A 15,707-nucleotide genomic window follows, 5' to 3' on the forward strand; every position below is an offset into this window, starting at 1 on the left:
TTGAGACAATAGTCTGGTCTTTTTTTTTTTTTTTTTTAACATGTTTAGCATCATAAAGCTGGCAGAATGGTGAGGAGGATAGGAGAGGTAAGGGAGTAAGAGACTGGTAATAAAGATTAATGGTCCTGTAGTAAATGTCCTGTGTAGTACTTAATGAGTAAAGGATAACAGCAAAAGAAACAAAAGATATAAGACAGAAGAAAAGTATATTAAAAAATTCAGACACACTAAAGAGGGTAAAGCAATTAAGAAGGTGATAAACCAAGCAGTGTAACTTAGGTGATTAGTGCTAGGTCATCAGCCTTATGATAAACAGGGTTTCCAAGTCTACTGCGCACCCATGGAAAGTTTATATCTCCCATTTGGTTGGATGCCACAGTAAATGCCAATGCAATAACTTTGCCCTGTACTATAATCTGCATACACTAGCTGTGCAATGGGCAGAATGGCTCAAAGGGGCAACTTTAGTCCCTTTAATGGTCATGTAGATCATAATTTTGCTAACAGCTCCATATTGGAATAAAAGAAAAGGAAAATACAAGATGGTCTTTTTCATGAGTAGAAAAGAAAGTCAGTAGTTCCTGTGAATGCCTTAAAATAAAAACTCTTAAAAAGATGAAAAAGTTTCTATTCTTTTTTTTTTTATTGCAACACTACAACCTTCCCCCAACCCCACAAAAAAAGGGGAAAAAAAACCTAATGGAAGAAAAAATAAAACCATGAGTGAAAACTATTCCTGAAAACTTTGCAGAATTGTAACAGCTTTCACTTGGTTAAATTGATTGGTATAGCAACATTATAAAATGACTATTAGGATTCATTGTGCACAACAGAAAGTGCTGAAATGTCAGCAGACTATACAGCAAAAAGTAATGGGTTCTGAACCCCTGTTAGTCAAAAATGATTTTGTTTCAAATTAGAAATTGATTTTTTTTGGACATAAGCCCTTTTCAGGCTTCTGGCTTCTGTAGCTAGGCCCAGGAGAGATTAACCTCCACCACAGCAAGGGCTGGCCTGATGATATCTTTCTCAAAGTGCCTTTTCAATTGCTGCTTTCTACTGTTGCTGTGGTCTTAACCAATAATACAAGTTATTTGTTCTTTTGCTATTACACTATATTTTTCTCATTTTGCCATTTTATCTTAGTGCTGCCACACAACACAAATTTGAAGACAAGTTAACTGAAGACTATGTTAATTAAGCCTTGCAGTGTAACCACCACACCAGTTGTGACTAGTTCTTCACTCTCCAAAGCGCAATGACTAAGAACAGAGGAAGCTGAGGTAAGAGTTTTCCATTTCTGAAGGACTGCTAACAGAGAAAGTAAAGATTCTACCTCATAAAGTTTCTTCAATTTAATTTTTACTTTTGGAAGCAATGTCTAAAAAGAAGCTTCTAAATTGTTCTAAAGCAATGGAATTCTACAAAATCTTTCTTTGCCTTACATCTAACAAAATGTACTTTTGCTTTTATTTCAAATTGTGGATAGTCCCTTTTGCTTTTATTTCAAATTGTGGATAGTCCTCCCTCCCAAAATTTGAACTAATTATCATTTCTCAATTATGTGGAAGAGGATTAAACAATTTCTAGATGAATCATAATCAAACCCAAAAAGCATGACAGAGCTAGTAGCAGATGAAGAGAGGCAGGGAGACATACACCTGCAAGATCTCACAAAGCACTGCCCAATTTTCAAATAAATAAATGTGACGGTGGCTACAGAGATTATGAAAAGTAGGTTGCATGACACCAGAGGTAGAAAGGTGCTGGCCCAGTAGGAAAACAGGTAAATAAGAAGGAAATCAGGGTTAATGGTTTTGAGAAGGGAAAAAAGACACTAGGAAAGAGGTGTAAGCAGGAGAGGGCTCAGAGGTCTTTTTGGCTCTTTGTTTCCTGTACATCTTTTCTGTACAATAAAGCTCAGACTTGCTCCATTCTTTTCCAAAGTCGTTCCTTTAAGGATGCCAGGAAAGATTAAGCCAAAAGCCTCTCCAGGAACAACTGGGGAACAAATAAATTTGCTTCACTCAACATTTAACATAGTTACTTATAATTGATTTCTTTAAAATCTACCACATATAACAGGAAGTATTATTGACACTTAAAAGACTGCTAGGCAAAAAATGCTTTAGACTTGTGAGGTTTTGCTTTAGTCACAATATGGGGAATTGTCCATGACCTCTCCTCCACCCTCCCCATGTTTCCAGTCAATTGAGGATTAACTGTAGTTGTTAGGGTTTATTTTTCCAGGAGAGATTTATGTTCAATATCTTGACCTCTTTACTCACTTGGAACATTATTTTAGTCTATGACCATACTTACTGCTGACTAATTCTTAACAGTTATTTCTTGCAAAAAGAGGGACAAGTTGGATACAGTTTTTCATTACAGTATTCTAAGAAAAATGCAGACACAATTCACTAATCTAGTAAATGTGTTACCTGTGGCCTTGCAGGCACACTTCAGTGTGTAAACATTTAACTTTTGCTCAGCATTGTAGGAAATCATCTGAAATTCATTGGCTAGCAACTACCTTCCCCTATCAGTTTCTCATTTTGCCACTACAGTTGTTAAACTTACCTCTTTGGGGTCTATATGTATCTTTCTTTTGACATGACCACTGGGCATCATCTTTCATATGCGAATGAAACCCAACTGTCTTCTTCTCCTTCCTATTCTCTCCATTGTTTGGGGAGTCTTGGTGCTTTTTAATAGATGATGATGTTCTGAGCTGCCAGCCATCACAGTTTGACTTTAATAAACTGAAAGAACAACAATGAATGAACTGTTGAAGGCACAGAAGGGGACATAGAGCATACAGATATTTAAATTCAGTATGGGTTGAAATGCAATTCATTAAGAACTCTCTTTATCTTACCTTTTATTGAGGTCTAATTTAAATAATTTACTCAATGTCTATTTTGTGTCCTGTCACAACAATTTTGGAAAAGAAATGGTCTTTATTCTCAAAAAGCTTACACTGGGAGTTGGGGAAATAAGATTCAAACTGATGAAACAGCTAATAAAGTCACAGAGTATGACTAAGAACCAGGCTATCTATAGAAATAAAAAGTATGCTAAAACAGGACTTGCATATCTAAGATGTTTTCCAAGTACTAAAAATGAACACTAGGGATTAAAATATCACCAATGTGCCTCACACAAATGCGTTTGTGTTTCTAATTTTCAATTGTTATTAGTATTTATTATGTACCCAGAGTATGTAAGGAGTAGTGTAACAGTGCACGTAGAACTAGACTCCATACTTACCTAGTTTCATTAAAAGGTCAACAAGACAAATATAGAATAAAAGGCATTTTAATGAAAATGAACCCATGTACATATTTTCTTCTCTAATAAACTGTGTTCCCACCATTAGCACATTTCCTCTTATAATATTTTCTTATTTTAGGGAGAAATATTCTAATGATGTGTTATCTCTCACTATTCCAGTGTTCCCTCTTCATGTTTGTTCACAACAAACTCATGACACTTTGGTTTTGTCTTCCCCATGCCCATAAACAATGTGAAAATTAAAGAAAAAGACATGGAAATGCATAGAGGCAGCTACTCAAAAAACAAGATTTTAAAATTAAAATGTTTAAACTCTCCAGAAGCAGAGGGAATCTCTAGACAAAAATAAGCTGAATGGAGTGTTGCCAGGTCTATCACTTATTCTAGGTAGCCTTTGACCAGGATTCAAATCACATAATCTTCTATAAATATCTCTGGTTTATATTGATCAGAATTTTTAGCAGTGTTTGCTCATATCATAATTTATTAATAAAAACCAAGAAAGTAAATGGCTTTATGTTCAGAATTATATAAAGAAAATAAAATCATTAGTTATATGGCTTTACAAAGTAGGCACAAGAAAATGTATAAAAGTGATACTCTCCTTTTTTTTTTTTTTTAATCAGAACACAGAGACCATTTTCCTCTGCAGACCAACCAGAAGATGTATAACTTAGGGTTATACAAATTGCATTCATGGAACACAAAAATACGGAAAATAAAAGTACCTTATTGCGAATGTTATATAAATTTACGTCAACCCAGAGGCCCCAAACCCAGGCAAACCCAATGACTACATCTCTGCTTGTTCTGTAGAAAAATGAATGTGACCCCAATCATTGGCTTCCCCAAAATTGATTCATTCTCAGCTCAGCCAAACTCCCAAAACTGACTGCCTTCTGCTTCTTTACAGCATTTTCACAGAAGCTTTTCTGTACCTTTATTCAAAATTCCATCTTGGTAATCCTCCATCACAACTGGGAACTTGGCTTCTAATTTCCCTAAAATAAAGATGACTACATGAAAAATTTCTCGGCCGGGCGCGGTGGCTCACGCTTGTAATCCCAGCACTTTGGAAGGCCGAGGCGGGCGGATCACGAGGTCAGGAGATTGAGACCACGGTGAAACCCCGTCTCTACTAAAAATACAAAAAAAAAATCAGCCGGGCGTGGTGGCGGGCGCCTGTAGTCCCAGCTACTCGGAGGCTGAGGCAGGAGAATGGCGTGAACCCGGGAGGCGGAGCTTGCAGTGAGCCGAGATCGCGCCACTGCACTCCAGCCTGGGTGACAGAGCGAGACTCTGTCTCAAAAAAAAAAAAAGAAAAATTTCTTTCTTCATTTGTATTTATTTGCATATTCACCCATCTACTCGTCCTCTCTTAATGTCTCAAAAAATTTTACCTTTTATTTGCACTCTTGATACCATCTTGACCCACCCCTTCTGTGACTATGGCCTGTCAATCATCTCTTTTTCTTATAACTCACAAACTCCTCCTCTAAACTGGATTTTTTCCTAGGGCTACAAACAAGAGCAGATCCTCCATTAATACCCAGTGTCAGTGAGCGTGTGGGGACAAGAGCACTTTAATACCTATTGCAGGAACCACAAATGGGTATCACCTTTCTGTGAGTGACTTGTCAACACAAAATGAAAATGCATCCCTCTTTCAACAGTTCTACTTTTATCCCACACTTGAGGCCAGAAATTTGAGATCGGATTGGGCATCACAGCAAGACCCCATCATGAAAGCAAAAAATTGTTTTAAATTAGCCAGGCATGGTGGCATGTGCCTATAGTTCCAGCTACTTGGGAAGCTGAGGCAGCAGGATAGCTTGAGCCCAGGAGTTTGAGCTTATAGTGAGATATGACCATGCCACTGCACTCCAGCCTGGGAGACAGAGTGAGACTCTGTTTCCAAAAAAAAATAAAAAAAGAAAGAAAAAAAAAAGGAATTTCTCCTACAGAATTATATGAACAACAGCATAAGAACATTTGAGGATAATCACTGGAGAATTATTTGTAATAGTGAAAAACTGAAAGCAAATATCATTCTATAAGAGAATGAATAAATAAATTATGGTATATATTCATTATAAAGAACACTATTCAGCCATTAAAAAGAATGAGGTAATTCTTTTTTTTTTTTTTTTTTTTTTGGAGAGGAGTCTCACTCTGCTGCCCAGGCTGGAGTGCAGTGGCGCGATCTTGACTCACCACAACCTCTGCCTCTCAGGTCAAGCGATTCTCCTGCCTCAGCCTCCCGAGTGCTGGGACTACAGGCATACACCACCATGTCTGGCTAATTTTTGTATTTTTAGTAGAGATGGGGTTTCACTATGTTGGCCAGGCTGGTCTTGAACTCCTGACCTCATGATCTCCCCACTTGGCCTCCCAAAGTGCTGGGATTACAGGTGTGAGCCACCACGCTTGGCTAGAATGAGGTAATTCTTTACACTGATGAGAAGAAACTTCATGACATGCTATTAAAATAAAAGCAATTTGCAATTATAGAGTATATAATGTGATCTCATTTTTATAAAAATAAAAATATACAAAAATATTTTTAAAGTTCTGGATGGATAAATGTCAAACTAGAAGGGGGTAGAAGAAATAGAGGGAAGAGTTTTATATTTTAATTTATATACCTCTGAATGTTTTAATTTCTTCCAATAGGCATGCATTTTATAATTTAAAAACAAACAAAAAACTCTCACCATGTCCCTTCCATTACCATCTCCTCTGTCCTTGTCTGCTGAATGTCTAGAAAACAATAATTTATTCTAACAGACATACCGACTAGAACTTGTTTTTAAAGAACAAATCAAAAGGCCTTTCTTCTTTGAACAGTCTTGCTTGTTACTATATCACCCTACAGAAATTCAAGAAATTCAAGAAAACATTTTTTCTTGAAATGTTTTCTCCCTTGGTCTTCATAACACATTATCCTGATTGGTTTTCTGGTTTTAGGAGACTTCTTCCTTCCCCTTAGATGTAGACATTCCAAAAGTCTGTCCCTGTCCTCTTCCCTCTTAGTACTTTCCTGGTGATCCTTGCCACACCTCTATATCTGCAAGTATGATTTCTAAATAGATTCTTCTAGTTCACAGTGCTTGCCAAAACTGCTGACCTGATCAAGTATCTGATGAAAAGCTGTAAAGCGATGTCTATTCCTGCCTCCCAAACCAACTCTTGCTAAAGCAATCCAGTATCTTTATCTTGAAACTACTTCCTCCTTCTGTTTCCATTCTCACTTAATGATATCACCACCCTCCCAGTCACTCATAAGAAATCTCAGTTGTCTCAACTTCTGCTTTCCTTATTCCTTTTTAATAAATTTCCTAATCAATCATTCACTTATATATTCATCAGATGTTGACTGAAGAACACACTTTATGGGCCTGATATGTACTGTGGGACTGGGCTGGGCAAAATGGAAAACAAACATTGACAGAGGACTTATTTTATGCTAGGTGCTGGGTATACAAACATGAGAAAGCCCTCGTTTCTCTTCTTTTTTTTTTTTTTTTTTTTTTTTTTTTTGAGGCGGAGTTTCACTCTTGTCACCTGCAGGCTGGAGTGCAGTGGCACAATCTCGGCTCACCACAACCTCTGCCTTCTGGGTTCAAGCAATTCTCCTGCCTCAGCCTCCCGAGTCGCTGGGATTACAGGCATGCAATCCCATGCCTGTAACTTTGTTACATGCCCGGCTAACTTTGTATTTTTTAGTAGAGACGGGGTTTCTCCATGTTGGTGAGGCTGGTCTCGAACTCCCAACCTCAGGTGATCTGCCCGCCTTGGCCTCCCAAAGTGCTGAGATTACAGGTGTGAGCCACCGCACCCGGCCCAGCCCTGGTTCCTATTCTTAAAGAGATTTTAGTGGGGGAGACAGACGTGGAAACAATTTTTAATACCATATGCCAAATGCAGTAATTCAGGAATATACTGGATGTTATGAGAGTGCAAGGGCAAGGCACCTAACTTTATTTGCATAACAGAAGGGAGATTCCCGAAATACTCAAACTTAACCTTGGAAGATAAGGAAAAATGTTAAGAATGTTCTAGGTAAAATAAAACAGTATTAGCAAATATACCAACAAATGAAACTTCAGCTCATATTTTGGGAAAGTTAAATAGCTAGGTATTGTTACAGCATTAAATTTTGGGTGTGTGGTAGGGAGGAATGGAGATGAAGCAGGTGAGACAGGGCAGGTCAGATCATGAAAGGTTGCGTTTTCCATACTGAGGGGCTTGAACTCTATCTTGCGGCCAAGGTGGAGTCACTGAAACGCTCTCAGGAGAAAAATGACATGATCCAACCTGAATTTATGAAAAATTACTCTGGCACCATTTAGAGAATGGGCTGCAGGAAACTGGATGAGTTGGAAGCCTGCTGAAACAGCTCTGGTGAGAGATGAAGGTCTGCAATAGAGAAGCAGTAGTAGGAATGGAAAAACATAGTTTAAGAAATATTTAGGATTTAAAAAGGGCAGAACTTGATGTAAAAGAGAGGGAGAGAAAAGTCAAGAATGACTGCCAGAATTGTCGGTTGATAAGCAATACAGAGGAGGATTGGGGAAGAGTGGGAAAAATTAACTGCAGCTCGAGGTGCTTATGGAACATCTGAGAAGATTATTTCAAGAAAGTAATTCGATCAGTAACTCCATGGCTTTTTGCTATTGGCTAAGTGAGTTTAGAGGTGGTAGGGTTAAGGGAGGCAGAGTTGAGAAAGAATATGCTTCAATTTCAATTTCCTTGGTGTAGGAGGAGATACAGTTATTCTTGTGAGTGAGTAAAGTGGGTATTGAGAGGAGAGGTGAAGGTTTGGAGTATGTATTGAGGGAATTCGAAATAGAAATGAAAAGAAAAAGATTTTCCTGAAATGTTGAGGCCCTAACAGAAATAGAAATCATCCATTTGTAGCAGGGCTCAGGTGCAGAGATTAAAAAGCAGAGAAAGCGGCGTGAGAGCTTGATCTAGGGTTAGGATTTTACTGGGACAATGCAGCAGACTGGGGGTCAAGGGAAATAAATATATTAATGTAGTTTAGGTCAACCATTCAGTCCAGGAAGAAAGTGAGGCAGCAGGGACTGAAAAGACTGGCAGAAAAATGAGGGGAAATAAATAATTTAGATATCCCTTTAAGGTAAAGCGAAAATAAAACAGCAACAATGCCACAAATATAAAAACCCTTGGTATGGTGTATGTGATAAACATGGGAACATAAGCTGTAAAGGAAGAGGCTGGGATGGCAGAGTCAATGATTTTTCTGATGAAACCATAGTGGGTGATAGCAAGCTCTGGGTGTGGCCATGGATGATGCTGGAGTGAATTGAGGAATGCAGAAATTCTTTAGCTATGGCAATGGATACATCAACCATATGGATATTGGGATCTCACAGAATGATGGTAGGAGTTACGGGGGAGAAAGTGACTTTAAGTGGGACGTCAAGGTCCTAGTGAGATAATGATGGAAAACAAAGGATGGAAAAGGATGGACTGCTTCAGTAAAACTAGACATATATTTAGATTCACATAAATAAAGAGATATGCAAGAAAAATGCTGGCACTCCTCTCTCTGTTATCAAATGTGACAGAAAGAATGGCCTCTATTAGAAGTGGTGCTCTCAGAAAAGATGCTGATTTTAGGCAGTGATTCACAGCTTGGCAATACATTTATAAATAATCTGGGGAATTTTTAATAAGAGTGATGGACTGAGTCCCACCCACTTGTCGAAATTGAATTAATCAGTCTAGGGTGGGACCTGGATATTATTTGCTTCCCTCTCTCACTCTCCTTTCCTTTTAAAAAAGCTCTATAGGTGATTCTAATGTCCAGATAGGATTGAAAATTACTGAGTTATTGTGAAGAGTGGGAGAAAACATTCTTTTAGAAAAAGGCAGGATGAAAAGCGTGCATTTCCTATGAAACATGGATTCTCTAAGGCACCTGTAGGAAATCCTCGGGAGAGAGCAGGAGGGAAAGGGGTGTTAGTGATGTGAGGAAAACTAGGGGAGGAAAGGTAGACATTTAAGGGAATGAGAGTATAAGAGAAAAAATAGCACATGAAATACTCAAATTTTGGCATGAGTCTTTTTTTTTTTTTTTTTTTTTTTTTAAAGAAAAAGAACAAGTCTTTGATTTAGAAGACCATAAAATCTAGGCTGGAGAAACAGATAGATACGTCTTAACTCCTCCGTTCATTTCCAATGGCCTGATTCAGGTGCTGGCCATATCATACCTAAACAATTGCTATATTGTCCAGTTTCTGAACCAGTCTGGGGAATCAGCCATTTCTTTGAAAAGGTCTGGTACCTTGTATTGAGGGGGGAAGAAAAAAAGGTATTGGATTGCCACAGCTCCCAAGTCCTTCCTGTGAACATGGAAAGAGAATACATGTATGTACCTATGTAGTCATTTCTATATATAGGTATACATATAGAGTAAAACATGCATTTATACAGAGTTTATACTAATATCTTCAAAATTCCAACTCTAAACCAACAGGGTTCATTTTAGCTTCTTCTCTTTCCATAGATATATCCTTTCTCCAACAATGAAAAAAACTGGCTGCCATTTTCTGTAATATAACTGAAGTGGCATCATTCATCTGGGGTAATACCCAAGGTTTGATGCCCCAAGCCAAGGAAATCAATGACGCAGACACACAAGGAGTGAGTTTAAGAGTGGGGGTTTAACAAGTGAGAGAAAGAGAAAAGCTCTCTCTCCTGCAGAGAGAGAGGGGATCCTGAGTGTGGGTCTTCTGGTTCCATGGTTAAATGCATGCGGTTTTATAGACAAGCTTGAGGAGGCAGTGTCTGACTTACATAGGGCCCAAAAGATTGGTCGGACCAAGTGTGCCATTTTCACAGTGCATGAAGAAGGTGGCTGCCCCACCCTAATTTTTTATTATGCAGATGGGTTCTCTACCTTGCCAGCACCATGTTGCCTGTTCCTTTGCTGTACATGTGGTTGATAAAGAAAAGGAAAGATGGAGCCTCCATGTTGAACATGCCTGGCCTCCAGGTAACCTTTTCCTATTGGCACAGCTGCCAGCATTTACCTGTGCAAGCTTCCAGCTTGGTTATCTATGTCTGCAGCTCGATTTTTCAGGCTGCTCTTTGTTGGAAAAGAAATGATTTGGGGGCTGCTTTTTGTTAAAAGGGAAGCCTTACTGAGGACTCTCTTACCCTCTCTAACTGCTTAAATAATTTCTTTTTAGCCCCTGTACCATAATTACTTACTTAATACTTTTGTATTAAAATAATATTCTGTCACCACAGCTATTCATCCTTTACCAGCCTACTCCTTTCACACCACATGCTTCTGGGCTGCTTCTGCCAACACGCCTCTGTATGGACACTCTGGACACTGCAGGAGACAAAATGTGCTACCCAACAAAACGAAGGATTGCTGGGCTCAGGACAATTAAGAAAAAGCAAACACAGGAAAGCTCTCTGCTCTCCCTTTATCTGCCTAAAAGCTGAACACAGATTTACAGAGACAAAAGGTACCCTGCTCACCTTCTACTAGGGAGAACAAAGGTTAAACACTGAAGGCAACTTTAGACCCTTATCATCTGGAGACGATACCAGGGGAATCTACATTAACAGGCTTTACCAACTAACCTTTATCTGCCATTTAGTTTCCTTGACTCAATTTGCTACCTTTAGGAACTTAAAGTCCTTTACCTTTGTCTCATTACTTTTCTAAAATTTTACTGTTCTTTGTTGAAGATGCTATAAAAGCTGGAATGAAAACTACCTCTTTGAGAACTACTAATTTTCCGAGTTTCTTCCATGTACATATGAAACACACGTGTTAATGTATGTTCGTTTTTCTCTTGCTAATCTGTGTTTTTTTTTGTTTTGTTTTTGTTTTTTACATAGGTCCATTCCAACTAAGAACCTATGAGGATTGAAGAAAAAATTATTCTTCCCCTACAACCCATTCCCACCTAGCCATGACTGGGCTACTCCTAAGGAAGCTCTCCTCATCCCTCTGGGTAACGAGACCCCCTGCAAGGCCAAACTCCACATGGATACCTCCTTCTCATTCTGCTTAAGCTCCAACACACAACACCAGTGCAGTTCCCATACAGAAGCCCTCCTCACCGTGCAAAAGTTCTGATATTCTATGCCTAGCTGCCCTCTTCTGTGGATGCCCTTCTCATACCACTCACACTTTAATGCCTCAAGATCAAATTATTTTTTGGCTAGGATGTGAGGTAGGGATCAAGATTCATTTCTTCCCCATATTTATATCCAATATTTCTAGCATTACTTGTTTAAAAACTTTCCTTTTTCTACTGAATTGCTTGGCACCACTGTCAAAAAACAGTTGAGCATATGAGTGTGTGGGTCTGTTTCTGGACTCCATTCTTTTCCATCGATCTATTTATTCATCTTAAGGTGAATACCAACCTGTATTGATTATATAACTTTAATTTACATACCTAAAATTAGGTAGCATAAGTCCTTCAATTTAGTCTTCTAGAATAACAAAGACTGTCACTGCTATTCTAGTCCTTTCACATTTCCATATAAATTTCAGAATAAGTTTGCCAACTTCTATAAAACAGTATGTTGGTATTTTGACTGAAATTGCATTGAATCTAAGACTCAGTTTGGAAAAAAATTTTGATATTTATAACAATACCGACTGGTCAAATTCAAGAGCATATCTTTCTTTCCATTTAGTTTTCTTAAATTTCTCTCAGCAGTATTCTGTGGTTATCATGTAGGGATATTTTGCTTCTTTTGCTAAATTTATTCTTCATTATTTGATGGTTTTGATGGTACTATAAATGCTTTTATTTTCTATGCTAATTACTGTTATTACATAGAAATAAATTTTATTTTTATACATTGAATTTGTATTCTGTGATTGTGTTAAATTCACTTAATTCTAGTACTACATAGAAATAAATTTTATTTTTATACATTGAATTTGTATTCTGTGATTGTGTTAAATTCACTTAATTCTAGTACTTGCCTCTGTAGCTTCCTTAGTATTTTTCCATGTATACAATCATGTTATCTGAGAATAAAGACAGTTTCGCGTACTTCTTCCCAATATCTTTCATGCCTGATCACACTAGAACCTCCCAGACAATGCTGAATAAAAGTGGTAAGAGTGGACATCTTTACCCTGTTCCTAAAAGTGTTTATTATTAAAGAGATGTATCTCTGTTGACACTATCATTTTTCCAGCTTGATGAGAGGTCTTTTTTTCTTCCTATAATGAATAAGCACTGGATGAGTTCTGTCAAATGCTTTTCCTGCATCTGTTTGAGATGAAGTTTTCTTTAATCTTTAAAAAGGATTAAAATCTTTTTATTATGTTAATATCGCAAATTATATTGATTGATTTTCAAATGTTAAGCTGACTTTGCATTCCTGGGATAAAGCCTATTTAGTCAAGTTGTATTATGCTTTTTACATATTCCTGAACTTAAATTGCTGATATTTTCTTAAGGATTTTTTTGTGGGTTTTTTTTTCCGCATTTATGTCCATGAATTTATGTCCATGAGGAAGATTGGCCTGTCATTTTCTTTTCTTCTAATGCCTTTACCAGGTTCAGACCTCATAAAAGAAGTTGAGAATAGTTCCTTCTTCCTATAGTCCAAGTGGTTCTCAAGTGTGGTAGGAGGAGAGAATGTTGCCACACAGAAGGCATATGGCAATGTCTGCAGAGGTTTTTGATTGTCACAACTCGGGGATGCTATTGGCATCTAGTGGGTAGAGGCCAGGGATGCTGCTTAACATCCTACAATGCACAGGACAGCCTCTCACAGCAAATAATTACCTGGTTGAAACATCAATAGTACCAAGGCTGAGACACGCTGTTCTAGTCTCTGAAATAATTTGTGTAAGATTGATATTATTTCTTCTATAGATACTAGGTAGAATTTGCAAGTGAAGTTTTGATGGGTGTGTAGTTTTACTTATGGGAAAGTTCTTAACTAGAAATTAAATTTCTTTAACAGATATAGGGTTATTCAAATTTTCTACTTTTTTGTACCAATCTTGGTATATTATTGACTTAAAGGAATTTATATTGTTTAAGTTGTCAAAAGTGCTTGCAAAAAATTGTTCATAACATTCCTTCATTACTTAAAAATATAATTAAAACACATAGTGATATATCCTTTTTCAGTCCTGATATTGGTAATTTTTTTTCTTTTCATAGGAGGTTGATCATCTTGAAAAGGATTATTAATTTTACTTACAGTTTCAAAGAATCAACTTTTAGTGTTGTTGACTTCTTATTTGGTTTTCTTTTTCACTGCATGACTTACAAAAGAGTAGCTGCTACAAGGTTGAAAGCAGAAGAGAAATACAGTCACAGACTCTATCATGATGTTTCAGTCAATAATTGACCAAATATATGACAGTGGTCCCACAAGATTATAATATCAATTTTTTACTATACCTTTTCCATATTCAGGTACACAAATACTTACCATAGTGTTACAACTGCCTAGAGTATTCAGTACAGTAATATGCTCTAATTAGATTCCATTTGTCAATTTTTGTTTTTGTTGCAATTGCTTTTGGGGATTTCGTTATGAAATCTTTGCCTGTGCCTATGTCCTGAATGGTACTGCCTAGATTTTCTTCGAGGGTTTTTATAGTTTTGGGTTTTACATTTAAGACTTTATCCATCTTGAGTTAATTTTTGTATAAGGTGTATGGAAGGGGTCAAGTTTCAGTTTTCTACATAAGGCCAGCCAGTTCTCCCAGCACCACTTATTAAATAGGTAATCCTTTTCCCAATGCTTGTTTTTGTCAGGTTTGTCGAAGATCAGATGGTTGTAGATGTGTGGTCTTATTTCTGTGTCTTCTATTCTGTTCCATTGGTCCATGTGTCTGTCTTTGTATCAGTACCATGCTGTTTTAGTTACTGTAGCCTTGAAGTGCAGTAGCGTGATACCTCCAGCTTTGTTCTTTTTGCTTAGGACTGTCTTGGCTATATAAGCTCTTTTTGGCTCCATATGAATTTTAAAATAGTTTCTTCTAATTCTGTGAAGAATGTCAATGGTAGTTTAATGGAACAGTACTGAATCTATAAGTGACTTTGGGTAGTATGGCCATTTTTACAATATTGATTCTTTCTATCAGAGCTTCTGCACAGCAAAAGAAACTATCATCAGAGTGAACAGGCAACCTACATAGTGGGGTAAACTTTTTGCAATCTATCCATCTGACAAAGGTCTAATATCCAGAATTTATAAGAAACTTAAACAAATTTACAAGAAAGAAACAAACAACCCCATGAAAAAGTAGGCAAAAGACATGAATAGACACTTCTCAAAAGAAGACATTCATGCAGCCAACAAACATACGAAAACAAACTCAACATCACTGATCATTAGATAAATGCAAATCAAAACCACAATGAGATACCATCTCATGCCAGTCAGAATGGCTATTACTAAAAAGTCAAGAAACAACAGATGCTGGCAAGGTTGCAGAGAAATAGGAACGCTTTTACATTATTGGTGAGAATGTAAATTAGTTCAACCATTGTGGAAGACAGTGTGGCGATTCCTCAAGGATCTAGAATCATTTGATCCAGCAAACTCATTACTGGGTATATACCCAAAGGAATACAAATCATTGTATTACAAAGATACATGTATGCGTATGTTCACTGTGCCACTATTCGCAATAGCAAAGACATGGAATCAACCCAAATGCCCATCAATGATAGACTGGATAAAGAAAATATGGTACATATACACCATGGAATACCATGCAGCCATAAAAAGGAACAAGATCATGTCCTTTCAGGGACACAGATGGAGCTGGAAGCCATTATCCTCAGCAAAATAATGCAGGAACAGAAAGCCAAATACTGCATGTTCTCACTTATAAGTGGGAGCTGAACAACGAGAACACATGGACACAGGGAGGGAAACAACACACCATGGGGCCTGTTGGGAGGTGTGGTGCGGGGAGGGAGAGCATTAGGAAAAATAGCTAATACATGCTGGGCTTAATATCTATGCGATGGGTTGATAGGTGCAGCAAACCACCATGGCACACATTTACCTATGTAACAAACTTGCACATCTACCCTAGAACTTAAAATAAAAATAAAAATGTAAAGAAAAAAATGTCCTACAAGTTTGTAGCCTAGGAGCAATAGGCTACACTATATAGCCTAGGTCTATAATAGGCTAGGTTTGTATATGTATACTCTATGATGTCTGCACAATAATTATTAAGACATTTCTTAGAACATATACCTATCACTAACTGACACATAACTATATAGAAATGCTACAAATTGGGCAATACTACGAGAAATTTTAAGTTCTGACATAGAATGGAGGGATATCGTAATGTCCTAGACTTCAGCTAAGAATACTAGAAAGCCCACATACTAGAAGAAGGCTTATCATAAACT

General features: G+C 37.4%; 1 protein-coding gene across 3 annotated transcripts in view; it reads right to left on the reverse strand.

Annotated features, from left to right (window-relative positions):
- Positions 1–15,707, reverse strand: part of KIAA1328 (KIAA1328 ortholog) — a 372,817-nt gene that overhangs the window by 62,035 nt on the left and 295,075 nt on the right. For all 3 annotated transcript variants that reach the window (XM_003261907.3, XM_012506309.2, XM_030810556.1), the window contains one exon: positions 2,581–2,762. In XM_003261907.3, the coding sequence (XP_003261955.2) occupies positions 2,581–2,762 (182 nt within the window). The remainder of the gene's footprint in view (positions 1–2,580; positions 2,763–15,707) is intronic.

This window comes from Nomascus leucogenys, chromosome 4 (genome assembly GCF_006542625.1).
Source record: "Nomascus leucogenys isolate Asia chromosome 4, Asia_NLE_v1, whole genome shotgun sequence".
NCBI lineage: Eukaryota > Metazoa > Chordata > Mammalia > Primates > Hylobatidae > Nomascus > Nomascus leucogenys.